Source organism: Mastigoproctus giganteus, chromosome 6, assembly GCF_048544385.1.
Source record: "Mastigoproctus giganteus isolate SK-2022 chromosome 6, ASM4854438v1, whole genome shotgun sequence".
NCBI lineage: Eukaryota > Metazoa > Arthropoda > Arachnida > Uropygi > Thelyphonidae > Mastigoproctus > Mastigoproctus giganteus.
In genome coordinates this window covers 18,451,173-18,475,150 of record NC_143580.1, presented here as the reverse complement: position 1 = coordinate 18,475,150, position 23,978 = coordinate 18,451,173, and the positions used below count along the sequence as shown (strand labels likewise).

General features: G+C 39.1%; 1 protein-coding gene across 1 annotated transcript in view; it reads right to left on the bottom strand.

Annotated features, from left to right (window-relative positions):
• Window positions 1-2,763: 2,763 nt before the first annotated feature.
• LOC150084023 (uncharacterized) overlaps window positions 2,764-23,978 on the bottom strand; it is a 53,813-nt gene continuing 32,598 nt past the window's right edge. The window contains exons 13-23 of the mRNA XM_090375744.1: window positions 22,411-22,496; window positions 21,432-21,596; window positions 20,173-20,266; window positions 19,948-20,040; window positions 14,599-14,764; window positions 14,412-14,491; window positions 12,399-12,521; window positions 8,585-8,705; window positions 6,610-6,796; window positions 3,895-4,037; window positions 2,764-3,164 (exon numbers count right to left, since the gene is read on the bottom strand). Coding sequence (XP_090231870.1) covers window positions 2,916-3,164; window positions 3,895-4,037; window positions 6,610-6,796; window positions 8,585-8,705; window positions 12,399-12,521; window positions 14,412-14,491; window positions 14,599-14,764; window positions 19,948-20,040; window positions 20,173-20,266; window positions 21,432-21,596; window positions 22,411-22,496 — 1,507 coding nt within the window. The 3' untranslated portion in view covers window positions 2,764-2,915. The remainder of the gene's footprint in view (window positions 3,165-3,894; window positions 4,038-6,609; window positions 6,797-8,584; window positions 8,706-12,398; window positions 12,522-14,411; window positions 14,492-14,598; window positions 14,765-19,947; window positions 20,041-20,172; window positions 20,267-21,431; window positions 21,597-22,410; window positions 22,497-23,978) is intronic.

Here is a 23,978-nt window from a genome sequence, read left to right as displayed (position 1 = left end):
GAATGAAGTGTGTAGAAGTCTTAGTAAAAGTCTTAGTGAAAGGACATTGCGTGTCTTGAACCAAGGGGGAATTTATTGCACATTCCAATCACGCATAATTAACGTGTGCACGTCTGGAAAGACCTTGAGAAACCAGAATCTCTCGAATAAAATTTCGAAGAACACAGTGGAATATCGTGTTGTTCATGATTAATTTAAAAAAGTGACACTGAGTAAGATAAAAATGCTCTCTCTCTTTCTCTCTCTCTCCTACTCTGAAACCCGTAAACATCTTTAAATCCTTCTATTCAATGTCTCTCAAAATAATTTCAAATTTCTTTCAAAATTTTGCAACGAAAAGAGTGAATTCTCCATAACTTTGGACAGCTGAAGTTGTTAAAGAGATCTTAAGTCCTCACTTAAAGATTGGTATTTAGCTGTTTCCAGCGTAATTTGTCAAATAGTTACTCAATGACACTTTCTGATTTAGTTAAATTTCGTTATAATTTGCATTTCTTGTTAATCAGGCAATTCAAGTCAATTTAATTTTAATTTGAATTCCCAAATAAATAACTAAGTTAATCTTTGAAATGCTGACATAAATTCTCAGTTGAACTTATCCGCATGTTCTTTAATAAACTCTTCCGAGATCGCTTGATGTTTAGATATTGAATTCTTCCATCTTTTCGTGAAATTCTTCATATGGACAACTTTTTACTGATTCTCAACTCCTGAAACTTTATTTCCTATTGCACCCACAGGGCAATGGGATCTTCCAGCAGGAGAATGCGCCTTCCCACAGAGCCATGGTGTCTAGAATATGGTTCGAACAGCATTCCGCAGATTTTACCACCATAGAAGGACCTCACCATTCATCCGACATGAACCCTGTGGAGCATCTTTGGAATGCTGTGGAAAGGTCCGTTCGAGCTTTGGATCCTCCAACCAAGAATTCGACGGAATTTTGGACAGGTGCAGCAAGCATGGATGGAAATACCTGTGCAACGCTTTCGCGAACTAGTGGATAGGGATAATCCGGATAAGGGCAATCACATGCCTCGTCATGTGATTGCCCTTATCCGGATGAAAGGTGATCCTACCCGTTACTAGGTAGGAATCCCATGATTTCTGTCCACTCAGTGTATTTTTTGTTAGTTTAATCCTAATTCTAAATACGTATTTGAGTTTCATCTATATTTGTATCTACCATTTTAAATCCTCCATACTGTTAGATATTTATTATTTGTTTTTGACAATCAAGTACAACATTCCACATGAAATTATTTATGACACCTTCCACAGCATGGGACCCACATCTAGATAGGGGCTCACCAAGTCAGGTGGAGAGGAGATGAATATATATAAATATTATTTAATAGTACATAAAAAGAAATAAAGAAATTATATTTATGAAATATAAAAGAAATATGACGTAAGAATTAATATAAAGAACACAGGCATCAATCATCAATTGAGCATGAGGTAACAGATTTCGCCTTCACCAAACAATGGCTTCTAGGAGAAAGAAGGTGGACTCTAATATGAAGTGATACCAGGCTCAGTGGAAGGTTGGTTAAGTTCTTCCCTGTCTATAGCTATGACCAGCCCTTGATGCAGAGTTATTTAAGTCTGCATCAAGGATTTTAACCAACAATATCATCTGTTATGACAAGAATCTATCACAGACAGATACAAGGTTGTATTGGTGACAGAGCGAATTTGATCTGAGGGCTGGTTGCTGGACACTGCAACAGAATATGTCCCTGAAAGAAAGTACAAAAAATTTCCCAACCATTAACTCAATTTTTGTGACCAGGCTGCACACATCTATTTGAGCAGGATGCCTTTGGAACGTTTTTCTCCAGAATAGAATATTGCTGTTCTATTCTGGAGAAAGACGGTTCTGCTGGTTGATCACCCATTTGAGAAGGTACAGTTCGGCAAATGGTTGTTTTATTTTGGTCATACCTGCTAATGACCTTACTCTGTTATGTATACTATTATACTCTATTGGTAAACTTCGAAAATTTAACGAGCTGAGTATATGGCACGAAGGATACACCATAATACCAAAAATCCCAAGGATGATCTTTGAAAAGGTTCTTTGAAACATTGAGTTGTTTGGCTACTTTTCGCAATATATTTAGCCGTGGAGTAGGGTAACCAGAAATTAACTTCCCATGGTGAGTTTAAATTTCATAAATGGATATGCACTTAAAGGAATTTAAATACTGAAAATCTTCCTGGAGTAAATGTCCACATTTCAATAAGTCCACGCCTCCTTATTATACAAGAAAAAATTGGATTTTAAGAACCTCCATAAAAATAAATCGCAAACAGGTTAGTTATCGTGATGATCAGTTTGGTTTGGTAATGTGAATCATGGTTCGGAGAATGTTTTCATGCACATCACTGTCCCCCCTCCCATCCCCATTGAACAAACCCTCATTGCCACATTGTTTAGGACCAAGTTTTGCTTTGCAATGTGACCGGGTATCGAGATGCCACTAGACTCTTTCAACAAGGCAGTGCCCATATCACAAGGCCCACATTGTGCAGGAATGGTTTGATCATCATGTCCAAGCATTTCATGTGCTCAACTAGCAGTCAAATTCCCATCTCCACATCAAACCCATCTAAAATTTGTGGAAAGCGGTGGAACTAAATATTCGTAATTTCAATGCCAGGCTTTCGCTCCGTTGCCTAACTGCAGGATATCCTTCTGTCCAGGTGGTCCAGGACACCTGAGGAAGCCTTCCGCGGTCTCGTGGAGCCAATGCCCCTAATAGTAAAAGCAGTTATCACAGCGAAAGGTCCCCAAAACGCTATTATGTAGGTGGTCTTAATATTTTGGCTCATTAGAGTATAATGGGAAGTTATTTTGTGCTTACCCTGTACATAACTCGCATTGTATCTGACATTACTTCTGGCAAACATCACGTTCTAAACTGGGGTGTTTTCGGATGTGATTCTACTCCGTTACCTTCCTTGAAGATTCCCAGGGGAGGGATGGCGATTTCTTCTGGCTTCTCCAACTCTTTTATCTTCCCTTTTGTTATTTTGTCTATTGGGTTTCTTCCGAAGAAAGCCAACCTCTCAAGGTTTGCAAAGGGGGCTTCTACAAGCATGTAACAAATAAATGCTACAATGAAGCTTACAACCGTATGACTAATGAATTCGTACATCTGAAAAGAAAGAAAGTATTAGTTTTGTTATTACTTGACTGTTATCAGAGGAACTTTTAAAACTGTCTTCAGATAAATATTAGATATTCATTGCACTAAAATCGACCTTCCTGAATTGACTCGTTTTATGTGTGCTGGATGAAAAACCTGAGTTTCCAGGGAAAAACCATGCTGGGTTTTTTGGACTTTTATGTAGGTGGTCCTACATTTCGGACTTTTATACAGGCTATCCAGGAAGAATATGACAACCTTGAAGCGAATCTTTGAGTTAGTTTAAGCATAAAAATCAATGAGTCCGGTTTTGTAAGAGTGGGAAAGCGGTCATTTTTCTGTTTGGTCTGCAGTAACTGTAGCGCTGACTGACAGTACACGTGTTGTGGTATTCTTTCATAGTCTAGTTCTTGCAAACGTTTTCAAAGATATGTTTGGTTGGGTGTTATTGCTTTGATCTACTTTAACTTGGTCTTAGGTTTAGATGACATCTTGAACAGATAAGACAAAAGGACAAAGACCCTGATAATAAAGCCGTGTTCCATGGATTGAATCTCAAGTCTGATCCACCCGTGTGGGAAGGACGATGGTAATATGAACTGTACTACACAAGATATGAATTATTTTGGTGATTGGGTGCGTGTATGGTGAGCAAGTTCTTTTGGGGGCATGTGTGTGTGTGTGTAAGGGCAGTTGTCCGCGTGGCGTGAATATTGCACTAATGAATGTTAGCACCTACCATGTTATAATCGCTGAACACGAACTTCTCCTTAATGAGGCCGTAGCGGACCCAGATGACCGGCCCGTGCACGAGATAAGCGAAAAAGGTGAGTCGGCTTAGCACGGCGAAGGCGTGTACGGAGAGCAGTTTTGAAATGACTCCTGTGGAGAAAAAGAAAGAAAAAAAATTGATAAAAATGAAAGGAAAGATTTTTATAATAAAATGAGTTCGGTTCTGTTTGAATAATTCACTTGCGTGTGATGAGTTTGTAATCTTTACTAACTGGTCCATCTTCTTCTTCTTCTTCTTCTTCTTCTATTAAACACTTCTTCTTCTTCTCTTTATAATATTGTTCTTTTTTTTATCTTTACAAAATACTTCTTTCTTTCTTTATAAACTAGTTCTTTCTTTCTTAATTTCTTCATAGAACTGATTGTCTCATTGACGTACTGGATGACAATTCTTGGTTATTTATAGCTGAAAAGAGAAACCAAAGAGTTGAGCTTTGGTACATTCACAAAGAAACCAGCTGTGTCCAGGATCCAAATCGTACTTCATAAAGCAACTCCCAGCTGAACACAATCCATATTCCCTCAAATTCCCCAAAAGGACGAGTATGACATCACTCTCTCCACATTGATATTTCGAAGGTTATCCATATTAGTGACGAAGAATGAAAGAAATACATCCAGTTCCATGTTGTTGTTGGTTGTGGTGAGTTTTTAGGAGCATCGGCAACTAAGGCCATGTTGCTCCGTGTATACTGTCTGTAAATTGCGTGTGTTCTCTGGTCGATTTTCTGGACGAAAAACTCGACTTTCCGTGAGAAAAAACCATGCTACCCTCGCCTGAGACCAACTAACTCAGCCACGTTATGAAAAAGGCCAATAAAAAATTCCTCATCCCATCGACGGGACTCGAACTCAGGTCTTTTCCACCCGGTTTTGGGAAGACACCGATTCTTTAAAACGTTGCTCAAAACAAGCCCATAAACTTTCGCCCCTTTACAAAAGGTTCGAACCAACCCTTGTCAACAGTGTAGAAACATCCTAATCATACCATCGCATTAGATTCGATTAATAATTGTTAATCTAACGCTCACCATGTGAATTATTCAAACAGAAAAGTTATAAAATCACTTTGTTATGGAATTATATTATTTGGAGATTTCTAAAGTAGATTTTCCCAAAGGAGATTTGAAGAACATTTCAAATCTACTTTGGGGCCCATTTTTAGCTCTCGTGCGATTGCATATACGAGGTGTGGCAATAATGTGTCCGGAATGCTGTTTGGGTCATGTTCGATTAGTTAGAAAATAAACGGAAGTGGTATGTTGTAGTTCAAACTTTCTCCAACAGATGATGGCACAGAGATTGTCCACTACGCTGAGAGACGGATTCTCAATTCAAAACTTCCGAAAATTGTGGAAAGAGATCGTCCTTTTATCCTTAGAATGATGGCCAATGAGTTGGATGTGAATAAGTAGGCTATTCTTCAAATTCTGCATCAAGATTTAGAGAAAAGGATGGTGTGTACGTGTGCAAAGTTTGTGCAGCACAACCTCACGGATGTGTCATCATTCGAAGACTTTTCCATCAATCTTCATCCAGATTGGTCAAAATAAACCAAATTTCTTCCACTGTATTGTCACTGGAGATGTGTTGGTCTTTCAGTACGACCCAAAGAGCATGCAGTGGACTTCACAATCATTTGAATTAAACCAAAACCACTTTTGAGCTCATTCACTTTGTATTTTTATTACACTATTCCGAGAACTTTATTCCCTCACCTCGGATGTATACAAAGTGTCTGATGTCTTCATCATTTCCATCCACATATAATGACAAATAGAAATCCAGCAATTATTATTTTTGTTCTTTACGTACACAAATTTTTTGTTATCAGTTTACTAAATATATTATTATTCATGAATTATTAGTATCTGCATAATATATTAATCACGGAAGAAACATGATATACGTTATATTTCAATTGTTATTAAAATCTGGGAATGAATAATAAAGTACATTACGAAAGTTGAGAATGCACAATTAATCACAGAAAATCAAAATGGAGGAAAATCAACAATGTTTTGGGCAGCAATATCTTGCTATTCTTTAGATCCTGTCATCAGACTGAATGGGGGAGTTACAGCCATTGATTACTTTGATTCTTAGTGACCAGTGTCTTCCCATGGTGCAAATATTCTTTCTCGCAAACGATAAGATAATTCAACACGATAATGCTCCAAAACACGAATCCAGATGTGTCCAATTTGGGAGAATGAAACTGAGGCTAAGCAGCGCTTTTGAGCCACAGTGGGCATATTTGGAGAGGAGAGTGAGAAGCAGATTTCCTTTACCTTCATCACGCAAAGATCTTGATATGTGGCTCTAAGAAGAATGATCCGATATTCCTCTTAAGACAGTTCAAGATTTATTTGAATCTATTCCACGAATACAATCTATTTTAAAAGGAAAGGGTGGCCCAACACCATATTAATCTTATGATAAATCTTATGATATTTCCATTATTTTGTCCACCCCTTGTAAATTTAACGCGTTCATTTCCCTGCCAACTTTAGGAGTACCGCAAGATGACCAAGTCAGTTAAAATTGATCTTTTTGAGTCACGTTAGTAAGCATTTATGGCATTGCCAACCATTAACCCATATCCAAGGTTTCTGGTTTATTTATGATACTCAACTAGGTAGATTTGGTCATAATGACATACCTGCCTGATTTGCCACACAAAGCAGCGTTACCCAAGCCAGACCTGCGCACCAAGCCATTCGATGAGCAGCTGCATAAAATGCACTCAAGAGAGGGGATTGGGTGTTACCTCTTATCGCTTCATATGGTCCATACAACACACAGAAAGCGACTGTCACAGCAAGGCAGGAACCGAGAATCTGGGTGACCTAGAAGATATGCAAGGTTTCAATAAATTTCAATAAATATTGATTGAAAGATTGAGTTGGTGATAATGTTAAGATGGATTATAGGAATAAATGGTTCAATTTTCAAATGACTACAATACGTTTTTTTATTTGAAATATCAATTAGAGATATTGAGCTGGCCTAATTTGGCATCTGAGTTGGCCTCTCTTATCCGTGTACGTATCCTCATACGAAAGGTTTGAGAAGGGCCGATTTGCCTTGTGCATGAAAAATGGGACTATCTCACTGATAAAATCCTTCAACCCAACCTCAGATCGGCTGACTGCTGCGTCGGTTGAAAAGGAGCAGAAATCCATCGGTTTTCAACAGAAATCAAACTCAAATTAAAAGTGTAGAGTGCCCACCTGCCTCCCAGTTTTCTTTCTAGGAATTTTATGATCAATTACTCTCCAGATGCATTGAGTTTCACATGAGGAACACATATTTAGTATCTGGTTGTGCCACCTTTAGCGTGCAGTGCTTTCTAGGTGCGTGGCTGCATAGACTCATGAAGGTGCTGGAGGTTGTCCAAAGGTATGGCATTCCATGCCAACCGCCTTGCACCCGAGAGTTTCTGGGTATTTGATAGTACCGGATCCAAGAGCTAAAAAGATCCGGTCCGTAATGTCCCAACACACATGTTCGATTCACGTGGTAGCGGTGGAAAGGTGAAGAACTTGCCTGAATGTGCTCTGGAACTAGTCCAACGCTGTTGAAGCACTATGACCCATGGTCTTGTTGAAAGGTCCCTTGGTGATTAGCGAGATGGCCACGATAAACAAGTATGCATTGTCTTTATGGATCTTTATAGTCTCCAATGAGGCATTGGTAAATTCTAGATATGATAGCGCCATGTGCTTCCATATCTTGTTCGAAAAAAATATATTCAAAGTTAGACATTTTAATTATTCATTTTTTAATTTGATCAATGACTTTATAAACTCCTTTATATAAAAGGTGTATGATTAGGTCCTCTCCACCAATTGATCATATTTCATTTTACTGGAATACAATGTAATGTACATTATACGAAGTACATTCAAACCGTTTCCGGAATCGCACGCCGGTATTTAAATGGTCTGCGCTACACCTGTAAGGTTCCTTGGGGCATTGACGTTGACCTTGATGCACATGCATGCCAAGTGGGAACTGGCTCGACCACTTCACTCGTGTGTCAGATTGATTGCAGAATGTCGCAATTTGAACACCAAAATAAAAATGTTCGTTCCATTTGCTGTCGGACAATCAAATGGACATCAGGAGTTCCATCACATATGATTTGTTCGAAAAATCTATGAAGGATCCTAGCTTCCTAAGAAGTTGTCACTGGAGATGGCAGTTGGTGTTCACCTACGACTCCGAAACCAAAGTGGAATCATCCGAATGGGACACAAAAATGTCCTCACTACCCAAGAAGTCTCGTGCAACAAAATCCAACGTCAAAGTCCTGGTCGTTTCTTTTGGATGATGTGCACCACGAATTTGAAACTAGGGAAGAAGAATTACTACTGGGTACTACGTTGAAGTCTTGACACGTTTATCTGAAAATATGAAGCGAATCTACCTCAAAAATGGATGAGCCTGGGAAGACCGATGGGGCAAGTGCTTTGAAAGTGATTAGGGTAGTAATCCCAAATGTGCACTCAATAAACTTTTAAAGTAGAATTCTAGGAACTTTTTGAATGTACCTCATATTTCGAATTTAGTTAGTAGCATTTGTAGTTGGTATTTGCAATTTAAATAAAATAATAAATATTTAATACCCTTACCAATTTTATCCTGATATTATTATTCTTCACGATAAAGTAGCCCAGCAGTGTTCCCATAAAATAAGGACCCAGATGGACATAAGTCTTAAAATATACCACTTCAAGCATTTCGTAATAATACCTGAAAACAAATGGAGGAAATTACTTTCAATAAACTTACTTTTCTCTCAAGGATTTGGTAAATCCAAATCAAATTCTATAATAATCTACAATAGCTTAGTGCACAATTGAACAATCTCCAAATTTAAACATAGTAGCCATGATTGCCCATCCTTTTTGAAATGTTGGAAATATTCGTAATATTGAATCAAAAGCTTGGACTCAGGGTCAATCCAGAGTGCATACAGTAAGGAGGATTTCCCTTGCATGGTTTGAGACGCTCACCGTTGTTGGAATTTGAAATCCTCTTCAATCTGGTGCCCAGGTGCATGACACCCACTTCACCCTCCTCAAGAGGGGTACCGCATGGACTCCTCTTTTCACCATATCCAAAACCACCGAGACTTTTCTCCATGGACTTAAAGCACACTAGTAATCATCTGGAAAACAACTTTTTTTACCAATATTTGTTGTGGAAATTTGAATCTTAGCCCATTCATCCCCTTAAGTTTGCAAATACGTTCTGTGGGTTAACAAGGGCGTTTTCTTCTGGTTCCAATTTGTTGTTCCAAAACATCCAAGGACGTTCACTTGGATTACGATGTGTGGTAGGCTCTGCCCTGGAAATGATAGGTACAATATCTTCTCAAGCAGATACAAATGTCACTTCTTTCAAAAGAATTTCCATATCAGTGATGAATCCCTTTCATGGATTCATCACTGATAATCAGTGGAAGCACATGTAGAACCAGGCTCATACGTCACACTTAATAACATCACCATCCATCACCACCCAGCTAGTGAAATATATTATTCGAGTTGTTAAAATAACGGACATTATTTAGGCATACACCACAACCAGGTGGGTCCATCTGTTCCTGGAATGTGCAGCGCGATTCATTACCCTACATCACTTTCTGTTGTTGCTATAATGAAAAGTCTTTCATACTCAGCAGGAGAACATGCTGCGATGATCATTAGTGGCCAATGGCTTGCTAGCAAATGTGTGATCACGGAAAGGATGGGTGACAATGAAGATGGTGGTGATCATGTTACGATGATGAAAGCGACCTTCATGGTATGAAGATGATGGCTGACTATGAAGATGATGGTAATCCTGGTGTGATCAAGAAATATTCATGGTATGAAAATGATGGTGATGATGATCGTGATCATGGTAATAATGGTGATTATGAAATGTTGTTCTGAATGCTGTTATCTCCATAACTATCTTATTTCTATGGACTTTCTTTCGAATCAGGTTTTTGCGAGTAGCACAGTGGTTATAATTCCCGTACTGTTGATGAAAAGGAAAAGGCCTGGGATTCGAAAAGGTATGGGCTTTTTTGCCACGGAGTGGGAAAAAAGCCCATAACTTTTATGGGCGTTTTTTCACTCCGTGGATCAGTTAATTGGTTCCAGGAGATGATAGCAAGGTAGCTCAGGATTTTCGTCCGGCAAAACATGCAAACAGACCAAAGGAAACATGTGATTTACAAACATAACACATCTGAGGAAACGGGGTGGTTCTCAGGTAGTCCTAATATGAGTTTTTGTTTTCGTCACACCCTGTGCTTGAAATAATAACCAGAATGAATCAGACTGGATATACAAATATTCTGGATGATCAGGTGTGCCTTTTACTGAAACTTTGAAGGAGGACAATCATGATTTCAATATTCCTGTATTCCAGGATGACAACTGGATGATATTTTAAAGAGTTGCTGTACTACCCTACCATTAATATCCGGATACCCCTCCAAGGATGGGGAACAGGTCCTACATATGCAACACTCATAGAACCTGATATAAATACGCACACTGGGATTTGAACAGACAATTGCAAATGTGGGCATGCAAGATAACACGTTCAACAGGATTACCTGAACAGTTCAACAGAATTCATCGCCTCAACAAATGCTAGATGCCGATTAACATGGTGTAAGGAGCGCGAATCCTGGACTGTAGAGCAGTGAAAACCAGTCCTGTGATAGACGAGTTGAGGTTCTCACTCTACAACCAACCTGATGGTTGATAGACGAGTTGAGGTTCGCACTCTACAACCAACCTGATGGCTATTCCTGGGTGTGATGAATGACAGGGAAACAGTTCCATCCTGATTGTATCCTCCCAACAATGAAGTTTGGTGGACGCAGTGTCATGGGATGGGACTCCTTTCATAGTTTGGCTTGAACCGACCCATTAGACGTTATCGAAAATATCATGAATGTTGTGCAATATCAGGACGTTCCAGCATTATAGTAGTACTTCGTGGACGGCCCATGCCTGTATCAGCAAGATAACGCGGCATGCCATACTGCTCGAGTCGTAACAGAGTGGTTTGAGGATATGGGAATGGAAAAGTTGGATTGGCCAACCCAGAGTGCTGATCTGAACCCTATGGAGCATCTTTGGGATATATTGGACCGTCGGGTACGTGCACGTCGAGATCGCCCAAAGAACAAGACTGGTTGCTGCGTCAAAGGCCGAGTGGTGGAACATATCACCTGACATTTATAGCTTGTTGAGGGTATGCCGCTGAGATTGAAGGCTGTTATAAAAGCAAAAGATTCAACAGAAAATATTAAATGACACAATAAAAGCTTTTTTTGTCTAAAGGTAGGTGTTCGGATATTAATGGTAGGGCAATGTATATACATACAGTATACACTTCTGTTTGGTTTAAGTCATTCGTTATGGCGCATACAATGAGTGGCCACTTTATTAGGTACATCTAACCGATAGGTCCGTCACCGTTTAGGCCTCAAAACAGCCTTGCTTGATCTTGACATAGACGCAACGAAGTGCTGAAAGAGTGCCACAGGGATGTTGATTCGTGTTGACTCAGTTGCTTCCCACAGGTGCTCAGTTAAATTGAGATGTGGTGAGTAGGGAGGCTACCGCAGTAGCCTGAATTCACTCTCAATCGCAATCGTGGCCTTGTAACACGGCGCATTATCTATTAGGAAGAACTCCCTCGCAGATGAATACACTGTAGTTAAGAAGGATCAGAAACTCTCTCCAGATAGCTTATCATATCGGAATGTTGATCCACTGATATCAAGAGGACCGAGTGAATGCCACTCTGCCGACCACTGTTACTCCTAGCATGATGACTTTTCATACCTAGATGGATCCATGGATTCATTCTCCATCAGCGTGGAACAACAGGAACCTGGATTCATCAGATCAGGCAACGTTGTTCAATTTATCCTCTTGTTTTTGCTGGCAGGAATGGAACTCGGTTCGGTGGCCAGTTATGACATCCGATTCATCACAAGGCAGGATAATGGTAGGGCAGTCTATATACATACAGTATACACTTCTGTTTGATTTAAATCAATCAACCAAAGACAGGCCTTCTCAAAGGCCTGTCTTTGGTTGGCACTTTTGTCTAGAGTGTACTGCATACAGCAGAGTGGCGTTTCCGAGGCACTCATACCGGCACATCTTGCGCCAACTATTATGCCATCTTTGGATTCACTTAAATCTTTGGTCTTGCCCATTCTCGCAATATCTGGTACGGATATGCTGCTACCGAAAGAGTACTCCAATCATAAAAAAGATAGGTGTGCCTATTGATGTGGCTACTCAGTATGAATTTCAAGGTTCAATAAATTGCGAAACTAAAGAATAACTTGCTTTCCTCACTTATTATCTTTAAAATTCGTTAGTGTCGAAATAGTTAGTGATTTCTGAAAAGAAGCATACTTACTCATAGCTTGGAATCGAGATTGTTTGGATCGGTTGATAGTTATTCAAGTAAGTAATTATTCCAACAGCTACGCCTCCTCCCAGACTCAGAAGAATTGCAATTATAATTCCTACCAAGGGTTTCCTGAAAGAAATATTTGCATATTATCAATTCATATTATCAAAGCATATCATATTATCAAAGAGATCTAAGTTTTCTTGCATTTCGAGGATACAGCTCTTGAGTCCATTAGATCGCCCACTGGAGTGAACGTGTTGGTAACTCTGTAGGAGGTATTCGGATCAGATAGTGTGTGTGTGTGTGTGTGTGTGTGTGTGTGTGTGTGTGTGTGTGTGTGTGTGTGTGTGTGTGTGTGTGTGTGTGTGTGTGTGTAAATACGGGGTCATTGTCGAAGCCACGTTAAGTAATGGAACTCGGTATTTTCTTACTGTGTACGCCATATCCAAAAATTTCATTACTTCATACAAGTCCCGCCCAAAAAGATCTATGCCTCATAAACACCTCTTCATTCATTTTCCAAAACAAACATGATCTCAGTTCCAACGTCAATAACTGCCATTTCAACTTAGTTTTTCTGATAGAGTCCCAATCAAGCTACCCCTCACCAAATTCAACTACTGCTCATCTCAGTTGTCCTCATTATTCGCTGTACGATTCCTTTCGTTTCAAAGGTGGTACTTGTGCATATGTGCACTCTAATTACCCTGTCAGAGACTTAGTAATTTGGAATCTGCTCTTTTCGATCTTCTCTGCTTAAAATCTCTCAACCACATTCTGTCAAATTCATCTTTTGCCTCTATCGATCCTCTAATTCCACTAATCACTTAGAATCTTCTAATTCCACTAATCACTTAGAACTCATTGACTTCCTTTTTTTAACTACTTACTCCAGTCCACTTCTGTTTTCTAGTCACACGGTTCCAGCTGATGGAGATGCAGAGGATTTTTCAGTTACTAATGACCTTGCTCAGATTGTTGACTTACCTACAAGAACGACAGACAATCGTAACCATACAGCTAACACTCTTGAGCTTTTTCTCACGAAAAACCCTTCCAAGTACACGGTCGAGTTAAATGGTCCTCTAAGCATTTCAGATAACAACTTGGCGATGGTCTCTTTTCCAATGGAGCCTTTCTCTCATAGCCATCTCTCTTTTTTTTTTTTTTTTTTGCATTAAATTTTCTATTCTTTTCTTCCTTGGTCCTATTACTGCTTTAAATCTTCTGAAATCCCATCAGAAAGTGAAATCATTCCTGTAAGGATGAATTCCTTTATTCTACACTCCAACTTAAAATCACGTCCTTCATCTAACTTTGGTTTTCCAATAAATGTGCTAAAGCTGTTAAGGATAAGAATGTTACATATCGCCATTCGTTTGCATTCAATCTCCAAGTTCATTTTCTACCCACACCAAAGTTCGAATTACAAAGCTCGCAACATTTGTTATTAATCAGTCCAAACTAGATTTTGACCAAGGCATGAGTAGAAACTTACCTGCTTCTTGTTTGAATGGAGTCAATCATTCCAGTCTCTAGACTGAGCTATTGGCCGCAATCTTGTCCCATTTACTCCCACTTCTTTGAAAACTTGATGGTTCTATTGCCTCCTCAGCTAAAGAGTAAGCCGACTTGCTAGCGTCCTACTTTTCTTCTCTCTTGTATTGTAGCCTCCTGGGGTTTTTAATTCCTGCATCTTGGTGTCTCCATAATCTCTCTTAGGCTGCTAGACACCATTCAAAAATAGAGCAGTTGGGTTAGTTAATGACCCATCTCTTACAAATTCTCTCCACTGTCTGTCTCATAGACGTTCTGTTCCTGTTACAAGCCTTCTCTATAAATACTTCCATGGGCACTGTGCTTCTGAATTGGCTTCTGCAATTCCGCCTCTCTCCTCCGAACCAGTCTGAACACATGCTGTGACCAGTCAACATCAATTTACTGTCCCATTTCAAACATTGTCACGATGAAAAAACATCTGTTAAAATTGCTGTTACTGTTTCTAAAAAGACTTACCTGTAGAGAGGGATTAGAACCATCAAGGACAGGACATGGATTTGGAAATCTGCACTTAGGTACCAAGTGTGATGCATACACTAAAAAGAAAAGGAAACAGGCAACGTTTTATAAAATCTTAACAATAAATGAATCATGCTGTATATTATTTACTGACAGAGAGAGTACATTTGACATTTTAACTTACAATATCGACCCTCTTCAGCCAGTTGCTATAAAACAATAAGTTCATCCACCAGTTCCTGTAACAGGCTTGCAAATCCTCTTCAACCACGTATTTCCAGTGAGGACCGCTTGACATCCACGGAATGAAGAACACCATCCCAGTTGTAAACATTAGTGCAGGAGTCAGTCTGTTAAGAATAGATGTATTCCAATGCATCAATCCTTCATAGCAAATTGACATGTGAAACAAATTATATCATGGCTATCAGAGCACCAAGAGGATGCACCGATCCTTAGTGCTGTGACAGTCCATGAAAACTAAACAAAACCAAAATCTTTTTTCATCACCAATTTTTATGGGCTTTTTTTCACGCCCTCGTAGTAGCACAGTTGGTATCATCGCCGTCCTCTCCACACTGGGTGGAAAAGACTTGAGGTCGAGTCCCGTCGATGACGTGAGGAAATTTTATAGGTCTTTTTTCACAACGTAGTTAGTTAGTCGGTCGCGGGAGAGAAGAACCATGGTTTTTACTCCCGGAAACATTATCCCTACATCTTTGTCGATAACATCTATTAGGGATTACCCAAATAGAGATTACCAATTACCCAGAGCAGGTGATCAGATTATCTGATCACCTGCTCTGGACATGCTTCATTCCATCCATTTTGTATTTCACACTGATGTATTATCATATCAAAGGGTTGCAACGTACCTGCATCAGAAACTCGAGTCTGTCCATAAATGAAGAAGATTTCTACCCTGTCCCACATTATTTGCTCTCTGGGAGGTTTTGACTGTTTCAGGTGCCACTGAATCCTTGTTTTTAGAAAGATAAGGATTCAGTGGCATCAGAATATTATAATAACGAATATCTCACAATAAATCAGCTACTCCTGAGATTCTAAGAAATTGTCCTTCCAGAGAGTTTATTCGTAGAAAATTTGCTAAGTATAAAATGAAAGTTTTTCATCTAGAACGAAAGCTAAAAACCCAAGTTTCATAGAGAAAAACCATGCTACCGTCTCCTGAGATTGACTAACTCAGCCACGTTATGAAAAACACCCTTAAGCTATGTACCCTGTTTGGTATATTTACTCCAATAAAGTTTGGTTTTCAACAGGGAATTAATATCTTTATTAATTCTTTGTTCTTAACAAAAACTTTATTAAACCACTTCAGAAACGTTGCAAGAATCCTGAGATGGAACTATGTCAACTCCTGTAGGAGTTCCACATTGTTACTTTGGTTCAGTAGTACTGAAGTACTTCAGTAGTTCAGTACTTCAGGACTACTGAAGTACTGAAGTACTTCAGTAGTCCTGAAGCAGGACCCGGTTAGTATGCGATTTAGCCATTTCAATACTGTACGCTTTCCTAGAGCTTCTTAAGCAATCGGATCATGGAGAAGAAAGATTTTCGCAGTGGTGTTATTGTTTTAGCACATTTCGTAACTGCGAATACTAAGGAAATCGCTGGTGTGTCGAAAACAGCCATCTCAAAAGTATACAATGAGTGGATGATGAATGGAGAATGCGGCTCTAAAAGGAATAAATGCTACAGAAAGTCGGTATACTCCAAGAATTAGACAGCAGTAATTGAAAGAGAATTGTGCGTCAGAATAGAATGTCTGGTATGCAGCAAATAGGAGTAGGAGTAAATGGATTGCAGGGACATCAGCCGCTAAGGTCATAATGCTCCCCATATACTGTCTGTAAATTGCATTTGTTCTGTGGTCGATTTTCTGTTTTCTGAACGAAAATCCTTGTTTCCGGGAGAAAAAACACCGATTAACTCAGGAAAAAAGCCCATAAAAGTTCTGTGGAACAGTGGAAAAAGATAACGAGTTTATGAAACGTTTGTAAGGGCAGATCGGCTTCGCAGTTCTCTACCGGCCACATTACAATAGCTGACGAATATCCTGATGATTGAAGAATGGTGAAATATGAAACTAGACTTCCTCAGAAACTTGCAATAGAATCCATGCCACGACGTGTACGGACTGTAATCCGGGCAAAAAGTGGCCTTTTTTTATTATTGAATAAAGGTGTTGGCCAGTGAGTGTAGTTTCTAATGGACTTCAAACAAACCAGTGGACCACGGATTATTTTTTAATCCAGTGATTTTATTTACAATAAGTGTGCTCATTGAATAACAATCTCGGTGAATAATTCTATCAGTTCGTGGTCGCTAGAATCAATAAACACATTGAGGTTCTCTGCATGAAAGAAAAGTGGTATTGCAGGGTAAAGTGTATTTAGTGTCAAACGGCACCAAGGTTTTCCGCGTTGCTTTCATTGTGGATGTAACAGTTAACTGTAAAGGCCAGAGATTTAAAAGTGTATGGATCATGTTTATGTGTAATGTTGTTTACCGTTGTCCTTCTGGCCATTTAGTCGCTGGGCCCCTAATGGGACCCAACGTTGCCCACACTTGGCCTCGTGGAGGCAGACCAGGTGCCCAGTAGCTCTGTAGTTTACTCTGGCAGGCCTGCCACCTAGTTTCCTAAGATTTCAGTGGCTAGAACCTATGTAAAAAAAAAGGAGAAACGCTAGAATTGAAAAGCCAAATATCGTCGATCGCGGTCCAGTTTTGAGTGATTAAATTTAGACATGTGGGACGTACGCTGATATATAGATAGAGTAAGGAGTGGAGACTGAAGGCTGGGGGAAAAGACAGAATTATGGGGACGACAGAGAAAATTTCCAAGTGGTCAGTGAAGCATGCCCATGCCTCATCAGGAGAAAAAAGGAGCAGCAGGGAGGGGGGAGACAGATAGTTTTCTCTCCCTCCTTGCCAGGGAGTGTGAATTAAAGCTAGCTAGGCTAGGGCCTGTTTCGGATAGCACGTTGGCGCGTTGTCAACAAAGTTCATTGTCCTATGTTGGTAGTTGGTCTGAATATTGTGGTTCTCACGTCAGGTCTAATGTCATACTTCAGGCGATGGTCTCGTTCTTGTGCTTGGTCTCATCCGTGTTGTCGGTCACATTCAGGAGGTGTCATGTCCGCTATTATTATAGGTCCACTTTCTTGGGATACGACATTGGGTTTTCTTTTCATTGTTGTCTATTTCTTGTTACTGCTGCAGCTCTTCTTCTCGTGAAGAGGTCTTGCGCATACTTTGTGAAGATCTTGTACTCCTCACAGGAGTCCAGGAGGTGGTTTTCCCGGTCCTGAGGTATATAAGCAAGCTGCGTGATGAGGTTCTGGCGCAGGTACTCGTAATTAATTTGGGCATTGGTGCATCAGGTGGTGCCATGTCACTCTTTCCCCACATGAGCATTGTGGGTCTTCAAGCAGTCAGAATGCTACAAGTTTGTCGTTGAAGGGTCCGTGACCCGTTAGAAAATATGTTGAGTATAGTCCTGGTTGGAACCAGGGTGGTGATCTCGGATAGAATTTGTCGACATTGGGTAGGAACTTTGGCGTTATCTCTCCTTTAGTTGAAGTTGTCCAACGGTTTTGCCATTCCTCTTTCAGATGAATCGCCAGTCGATTCTTTTCTGCTGTCTTGCCGTTTGCAGGTACCGTGGTGAAACTTATGAATGTCGTTGAAACTCCTTCTGACAAGTGATATTGCAGGCAGCATCTTACAATCTCCAAGTCCAGAGGGAGGGCCCCTGCCAGGACCTGCGTACTGACAGTGTTACATGCTCGGGTCATTGCTAGGAGTATTGTTCTTTCGATCGAGTCTAGGATTCTTTTGTTTACTGTCATCGTTGTTATATTGCAAGGTAGCCAGCATTCCCACTGTGGAACTCCACTCTGAGTGGTAAAGAAACTTAGGATGCTGAGTTGTCGATGAGAAAACAAGGGAGTGCGCTGTTGTAGGATAGATTTAATAACAACTTAAAACTATCATGTACATTAAAGATATGAGGTTTGAAGTATGAACGATGGAGATGCAAAGCCAATTGATCAGATAGAATTAAGGACTCTTATCGGCTTGCTTTTTTTTATTGGTGCTTTCAGATGAAGTCTATAAAATATATTATAGTTTGGGATAATTTGAAATATAGTGGCATTGAAGCATGCTCTTTGACAATGAATGCACAAAGATTTAACAGACAAAGAGAAATCAAAATTAAGATTCATAATGAACCCTCCAAATTGACTTTTACAGATGAAAATAAATGTACAATCACCAATTGTCTTTTCAGCTCATAGATTAAGGAAAATACCAATACCAAACACTTTATTTTCAGTTCTATGTTCAAATTTTAATAAACCTTAATGGACAGTTCAGAATTCTAACGCTGACTATCTGTAAGTTATGTTAGGTGTGCCAACGGACCAAATTTCTTTATTCTTTGAGGTCAGTAAAACTCTAAAAATAACATTGATGTAAATACAAATATTTACCCCTCTGGTCCGATGAGTTACCTAATAAATTGTGGTTGATGACTGTATCTGATATTGACTGCCAGCAGCAACTTTAATTCAAAACTAACACTATCCACCAACAAAATCTTTATACCGGATAAATAAATATGTATAATTGGAGATAAATATTGGACAAATCTTTGTCCAATAATTCGATAAATTTTGTGAAATATTTTGGCGACTTTGGGTTAGTGAATGGGTTGGACATGAGGGTATCTCCAACGCCATGAATAACTCTTGAAATATATGAAGAATCCGGTAGAATATAAATATAATGCAATATATAGGATGGCATCAAAGATGACATTTGGTTTATTCGGCAGGCTTTTTATAAGTTATTATATATTGACCCTTTGTAAGTCACTGTAGCAAGGTTTTGGGCGGTGAACTTGTACATAGTTGTTGGAGTTCATTAAATCCAACCTTCCTTTCTGCATTTAAATTTATCTCACGATGCATGTCTTCTTTCTGGAAAGATGCATATCGGGAAATAATCTCAAATGCCTTTAGGATCCATAGAAAATAATATACAAGTTGTTGTTGTTGTTGGGATTTAGGAGCATCAACGACTAAGACCATATTGCCCAGTGTAGATGTAGTATATGTATTATCTGTAAGTTGCATGTGTTCTGAGGTCAATTTTCTGCTTTCTGAATGAAACACCCGGAAACTCGGGGTGTTCTGGACTAAATTCCTTGGCTTCTGGATAAAATTCCTCGCGTCATCGACAGTTCAAGTCCTGTCGAGTCCTGTCGCGTCATCGACAGGACTCGAACTCATGTCATTTCCACCCGGTGTGGGAAGGATGGTGTTCCTACCAACTGTGCTGCCCATGGGAGCATAGTTGGTAGGCCACAAGAAAACTGGGGCATCACTTGAGTAGACTGTTGGTGATCAGTCTATTGTGTTGATTTCTTAATTTCACTTGGAATATTTGGAATAAATTTAATTATTTTAATGCTCTTTTACAGATAGTGGATAAACAATCCTACCTCAGATATCGTCTTGCAATAAACATGAAAATATTCAACTGACCATTCCTGAAAGACATGTACGTAAGTGTCATCACTGTCGTGAGAAGACCTCTGAAATGAAATACAAGAAATTAAGAGAAACTTTAAACATTGTTCACGGGTAGGAGTGTGTTAATGTTGGGTTTGAAAGAATAACTAGTCATGATGGCAAATTCATAATGTGTTTTAATGGTCTCTACTTACGTAACAAAGAAGAAGCTGTCTACGATGATATATGCGTTAAGCATATTGTACTTGGAGATGTCATTGAACCAACTATTCATGATGATCAAGTTTTCTATCAAACAAATAAATAACTGAAATTTACTGATGTATTTTCCATAATCATTCCACAAAATATCTCCTTTAAAATGTTTTATAAGCAAATTAATGAAAGAGTAAGTCAGTAGATTCATGAAAGAGTACAAATTGCAAGGATATGGTTTGATTCTCTTTGAACCCCGTTCTAACTCAAGGAGATTGGTGAGCCTACTTACTTATTCCACAGCTACTATTTAAATTTCTAATGGGCAATGGCTCGTTGGTGTACAAAAATATGGCTGACTGATTAATGGTACCAGAAAGACAACATTGATTCGTTTTGTGAAAAATTTCCGACCATTTTACAACGATATCTAGCTGGAGTTTCGCACCAACCCACTTCGTTACCATTGACACTAATGTGGGCTATATAGCTTTCCAACCCGATTTTTCATAACATAGTTTACTGCTGCTTTCGAGTTTTACGGGAATTAATTTTATGGGCTTTTTCACAATTGGCCTAGTTCGTCGGTCTCATAAAATTTTGATGTTTTTATATCCAGGAGACTTCGTTTTGTAATCCAGCAAAATCGTAAAGGAATACCCATTTTCTGTTCCAACACCAAGGTGCGCAAGAGCTTTGTTGGCCTACCCAGACATCCTACTTTAATCCAATATTTGGAATAAACTGGAACGTTGGATAACAGACCCTCAATTATTAGCTGAATTGATCAGATTTAAAAGGAAGAACAAAATGCAACCTTCCTATAATCAAATTTCGTTCGACGTCTACCGACCAGGTCATAATGTGTGACCAATGTCTAACCACAATTGGCAAATTGGTCAAAAAGTTACGATTTTGCAAGTGGCATAATAGAAAGGATAGCTACATTTATTGAGTCATTCTTGTCTTTAACGAATGGGGATAAACTCTGGTAAACATTGGCAAAAATATTCTCAGAGAATACTGAAGAATGTGCCAAGCCATAAAGGATTAAACGCCATGAAGAAAGGACTTTCCAGCATCCAGATAAAGAAATAAAATCAACGGGTTTGTCATAGCAATTTCTTTTCCATCTCTTTTCCATTGAGCATGTGTCACAAACATGCTAAAATAGAAAACAATGGGATAAATAAAAAGGGAAAAAAAAACATCGTAAAAGTAAAGCATAATATTTGGAAGTTACAATTGAATAGCTTACTTGCAGGTTCCATTCGAATCCATATAGTGGTATGGCCAAGTATTATCCAGCACATGCTGATGAATCTTATACCATGCAGAAAAGTAAATTTTTCTAATGGAGGACTAAATAGTTTTTCCATGTTTTTGTAAATGGAGAAGGTTGATAAAATTAGACCGAGGTTTCCTAAAAATAAAGAAAAAACATGCAGTCTAAAACAAACTGATCATTAAAAGGGAAATTATCTAGTTTATGTGATCATATAAAGATATGGGCGTTGCACTAAATTGAACTGAAAGATACACTCACTACCCAAAAAAAATAGAAAACTGTTAAATATTCAGTAGGGTTAGCGTTTTCCCGAATTACAGCCCCTACACTTCGTTACATGGATTCACTAGTTTTCTGAGGGAGTTTAGCTTCAGGTTTGACCATTTTTCCATCGGGATATTTGTCAGTCAGCCGTTGTATTGTGGTCGATAGAGAACTGCAAAGCCAAACTGCCATTCCAACTTATCCCAGATTGTTGTCGATTGGATTCAGAATTACCCAACAAGGTTAGATATTGGAAACCTTGGGATGTTCCTCAAACCATTCAAATACGTCTTGAAAGAATCCATCGCAGCAATCTTGGTAAAAATAAAGCATTGCAGGGTGAATTTGATCCTATACGAGAGAAAGATATTCATTGGAGGTAACACGACATTCTAACGGTATGAGTGGAAGAAGAACACCTTTGTGAAATTCTGTCTTCCTCATTACCAATCGACCAAGAAGTCCCAGGAAAGCGTACCTATTTATCTGATTACTACTTGTGTTCATACCATGACAACTTACATTTGCATACAATGTTTAATTATCTGTCGACGCCAGTTGACAAAATATTTTTAATTCTAATCTTTTGGCCAGTGAGTGTACAACTGTTTTTATCAGAGTTTAATAATTAAGGAAGGATGATAATCATTTTTCGCGAAGAAAAACGCGTAAGAATCAAACTCACCTTGAACATCTGAACCTGTGTTTTTGTGATGCAGATCAACCACAGTTCCTACGATGACCAAAGCAACGAGAATGCCCACTACTGATCTGTGAAATAAAATATTCAATTATATTCATTTTTATTGCAAATAAAATAATTAATTAAAAATCTAATTGCAAATTGTAGTAGATGCAGTAGTAACTGTAATAAGCAACAAATCGTATACACTGTAAGTCAAAGAACTGAATCCACCATCTGGATCTCTTATGAAATAAATCCTTGGGACAATTATTAGCCTATCAACAGAATCAAACGTTAAGGGTTTACTAATACGAGTATCATGAAAATACGCTATCCTCTCAAAAGTATACGGACCTCCTCTCAGACAGTAGTGAGTGATGCGAACCAGGTTTAAGTAGAAAAGCAGTTATAAACTGTGCAGGAATCACTAGAAATATCAGTGGCAGCTGAAATGAGACACAGTAAGGAGTTTAGGGTGTTTTAAAACCGTATGAGCGTGGCAAAACCTAAGTTAAACCGCGATCTCATAGACTAAGAGAGTTGTGGAATGTTAAATGCTAAAGAAGACACTTTGATCTAACTACTGTCTCAGAAGACAGTGGTTAGATCAAAGTGTCTTCACTTAATAAAGCAACTCAAAAGAATTCCTTCTCCCAACGGCACTTCTCTAAACGTCTACATGGGCACCTTTGGCATCACGTAGCCCGATTTCATTCTAAATGTTTTGAAGCCTCTCTTGAGAAATAGAATCATTGCCTGTTCAATCCGATCTTTTAACACTGTGACATTGTTAACTCTTGTTGCATACACCCTGTCCTGTTATGTAACTCCATACAAAGACCATGGATTAAAACCATCCAGGCCGATCCATCGGTTAGGAAATATTTCATTGAGGAAATCGCGCACTTGCAAGCTCCGGTGTGGTGGTGTCCCAGCTTCCTCATAGAATACATGTGGTTGCATATCTTCCAGCTGAGGTGCAGCATACAATTCGAGCATATCTAGGTAGTGCTAAGTTCACCGTGTTTTCGTGGAAGAATAATGGCCCAATCACCTGGCTGAAGGACAGTGCGCACCACACGTTTACCTTGGGACTATCAGGCTCGTCTTCACGAAATGAGTGAGGATTTTCAAATTCCCATAAGGGAGAACTGTGGCTGTTAACTTTACCAGATAGATGGAATGTCGCTTCATCACTGAAAACATTTTCCAGAAAGCGCTGATCTTCGTCATACTTTTGAGAATGTACACAGCGAATACCTCTCATTGTGGTTTGTCGTTAAGCTTAATTTCCTGGACGATTTGCATAGTTTCAATCTCTTGAGCCTTTCTGTGCAACGTTGCTAGCTGTATTTTAAGCTGCAGGCTTGCTTTGGGGATAGATTTCATAGGACTTTGGACAAACACTTCCTGAATTTCCAAAACTTTATTTGGGATACACTAGGTACAGTGCCGGTTTCTTGAAACGTTTTAACCATCGCTTCATTGATTGATCAGAAGGTGTGTCTTTCTGTAATCTCCTTTGAAAATGTCTCTTTAAATCCACTGGAGATTTGGTATCCCAGAGC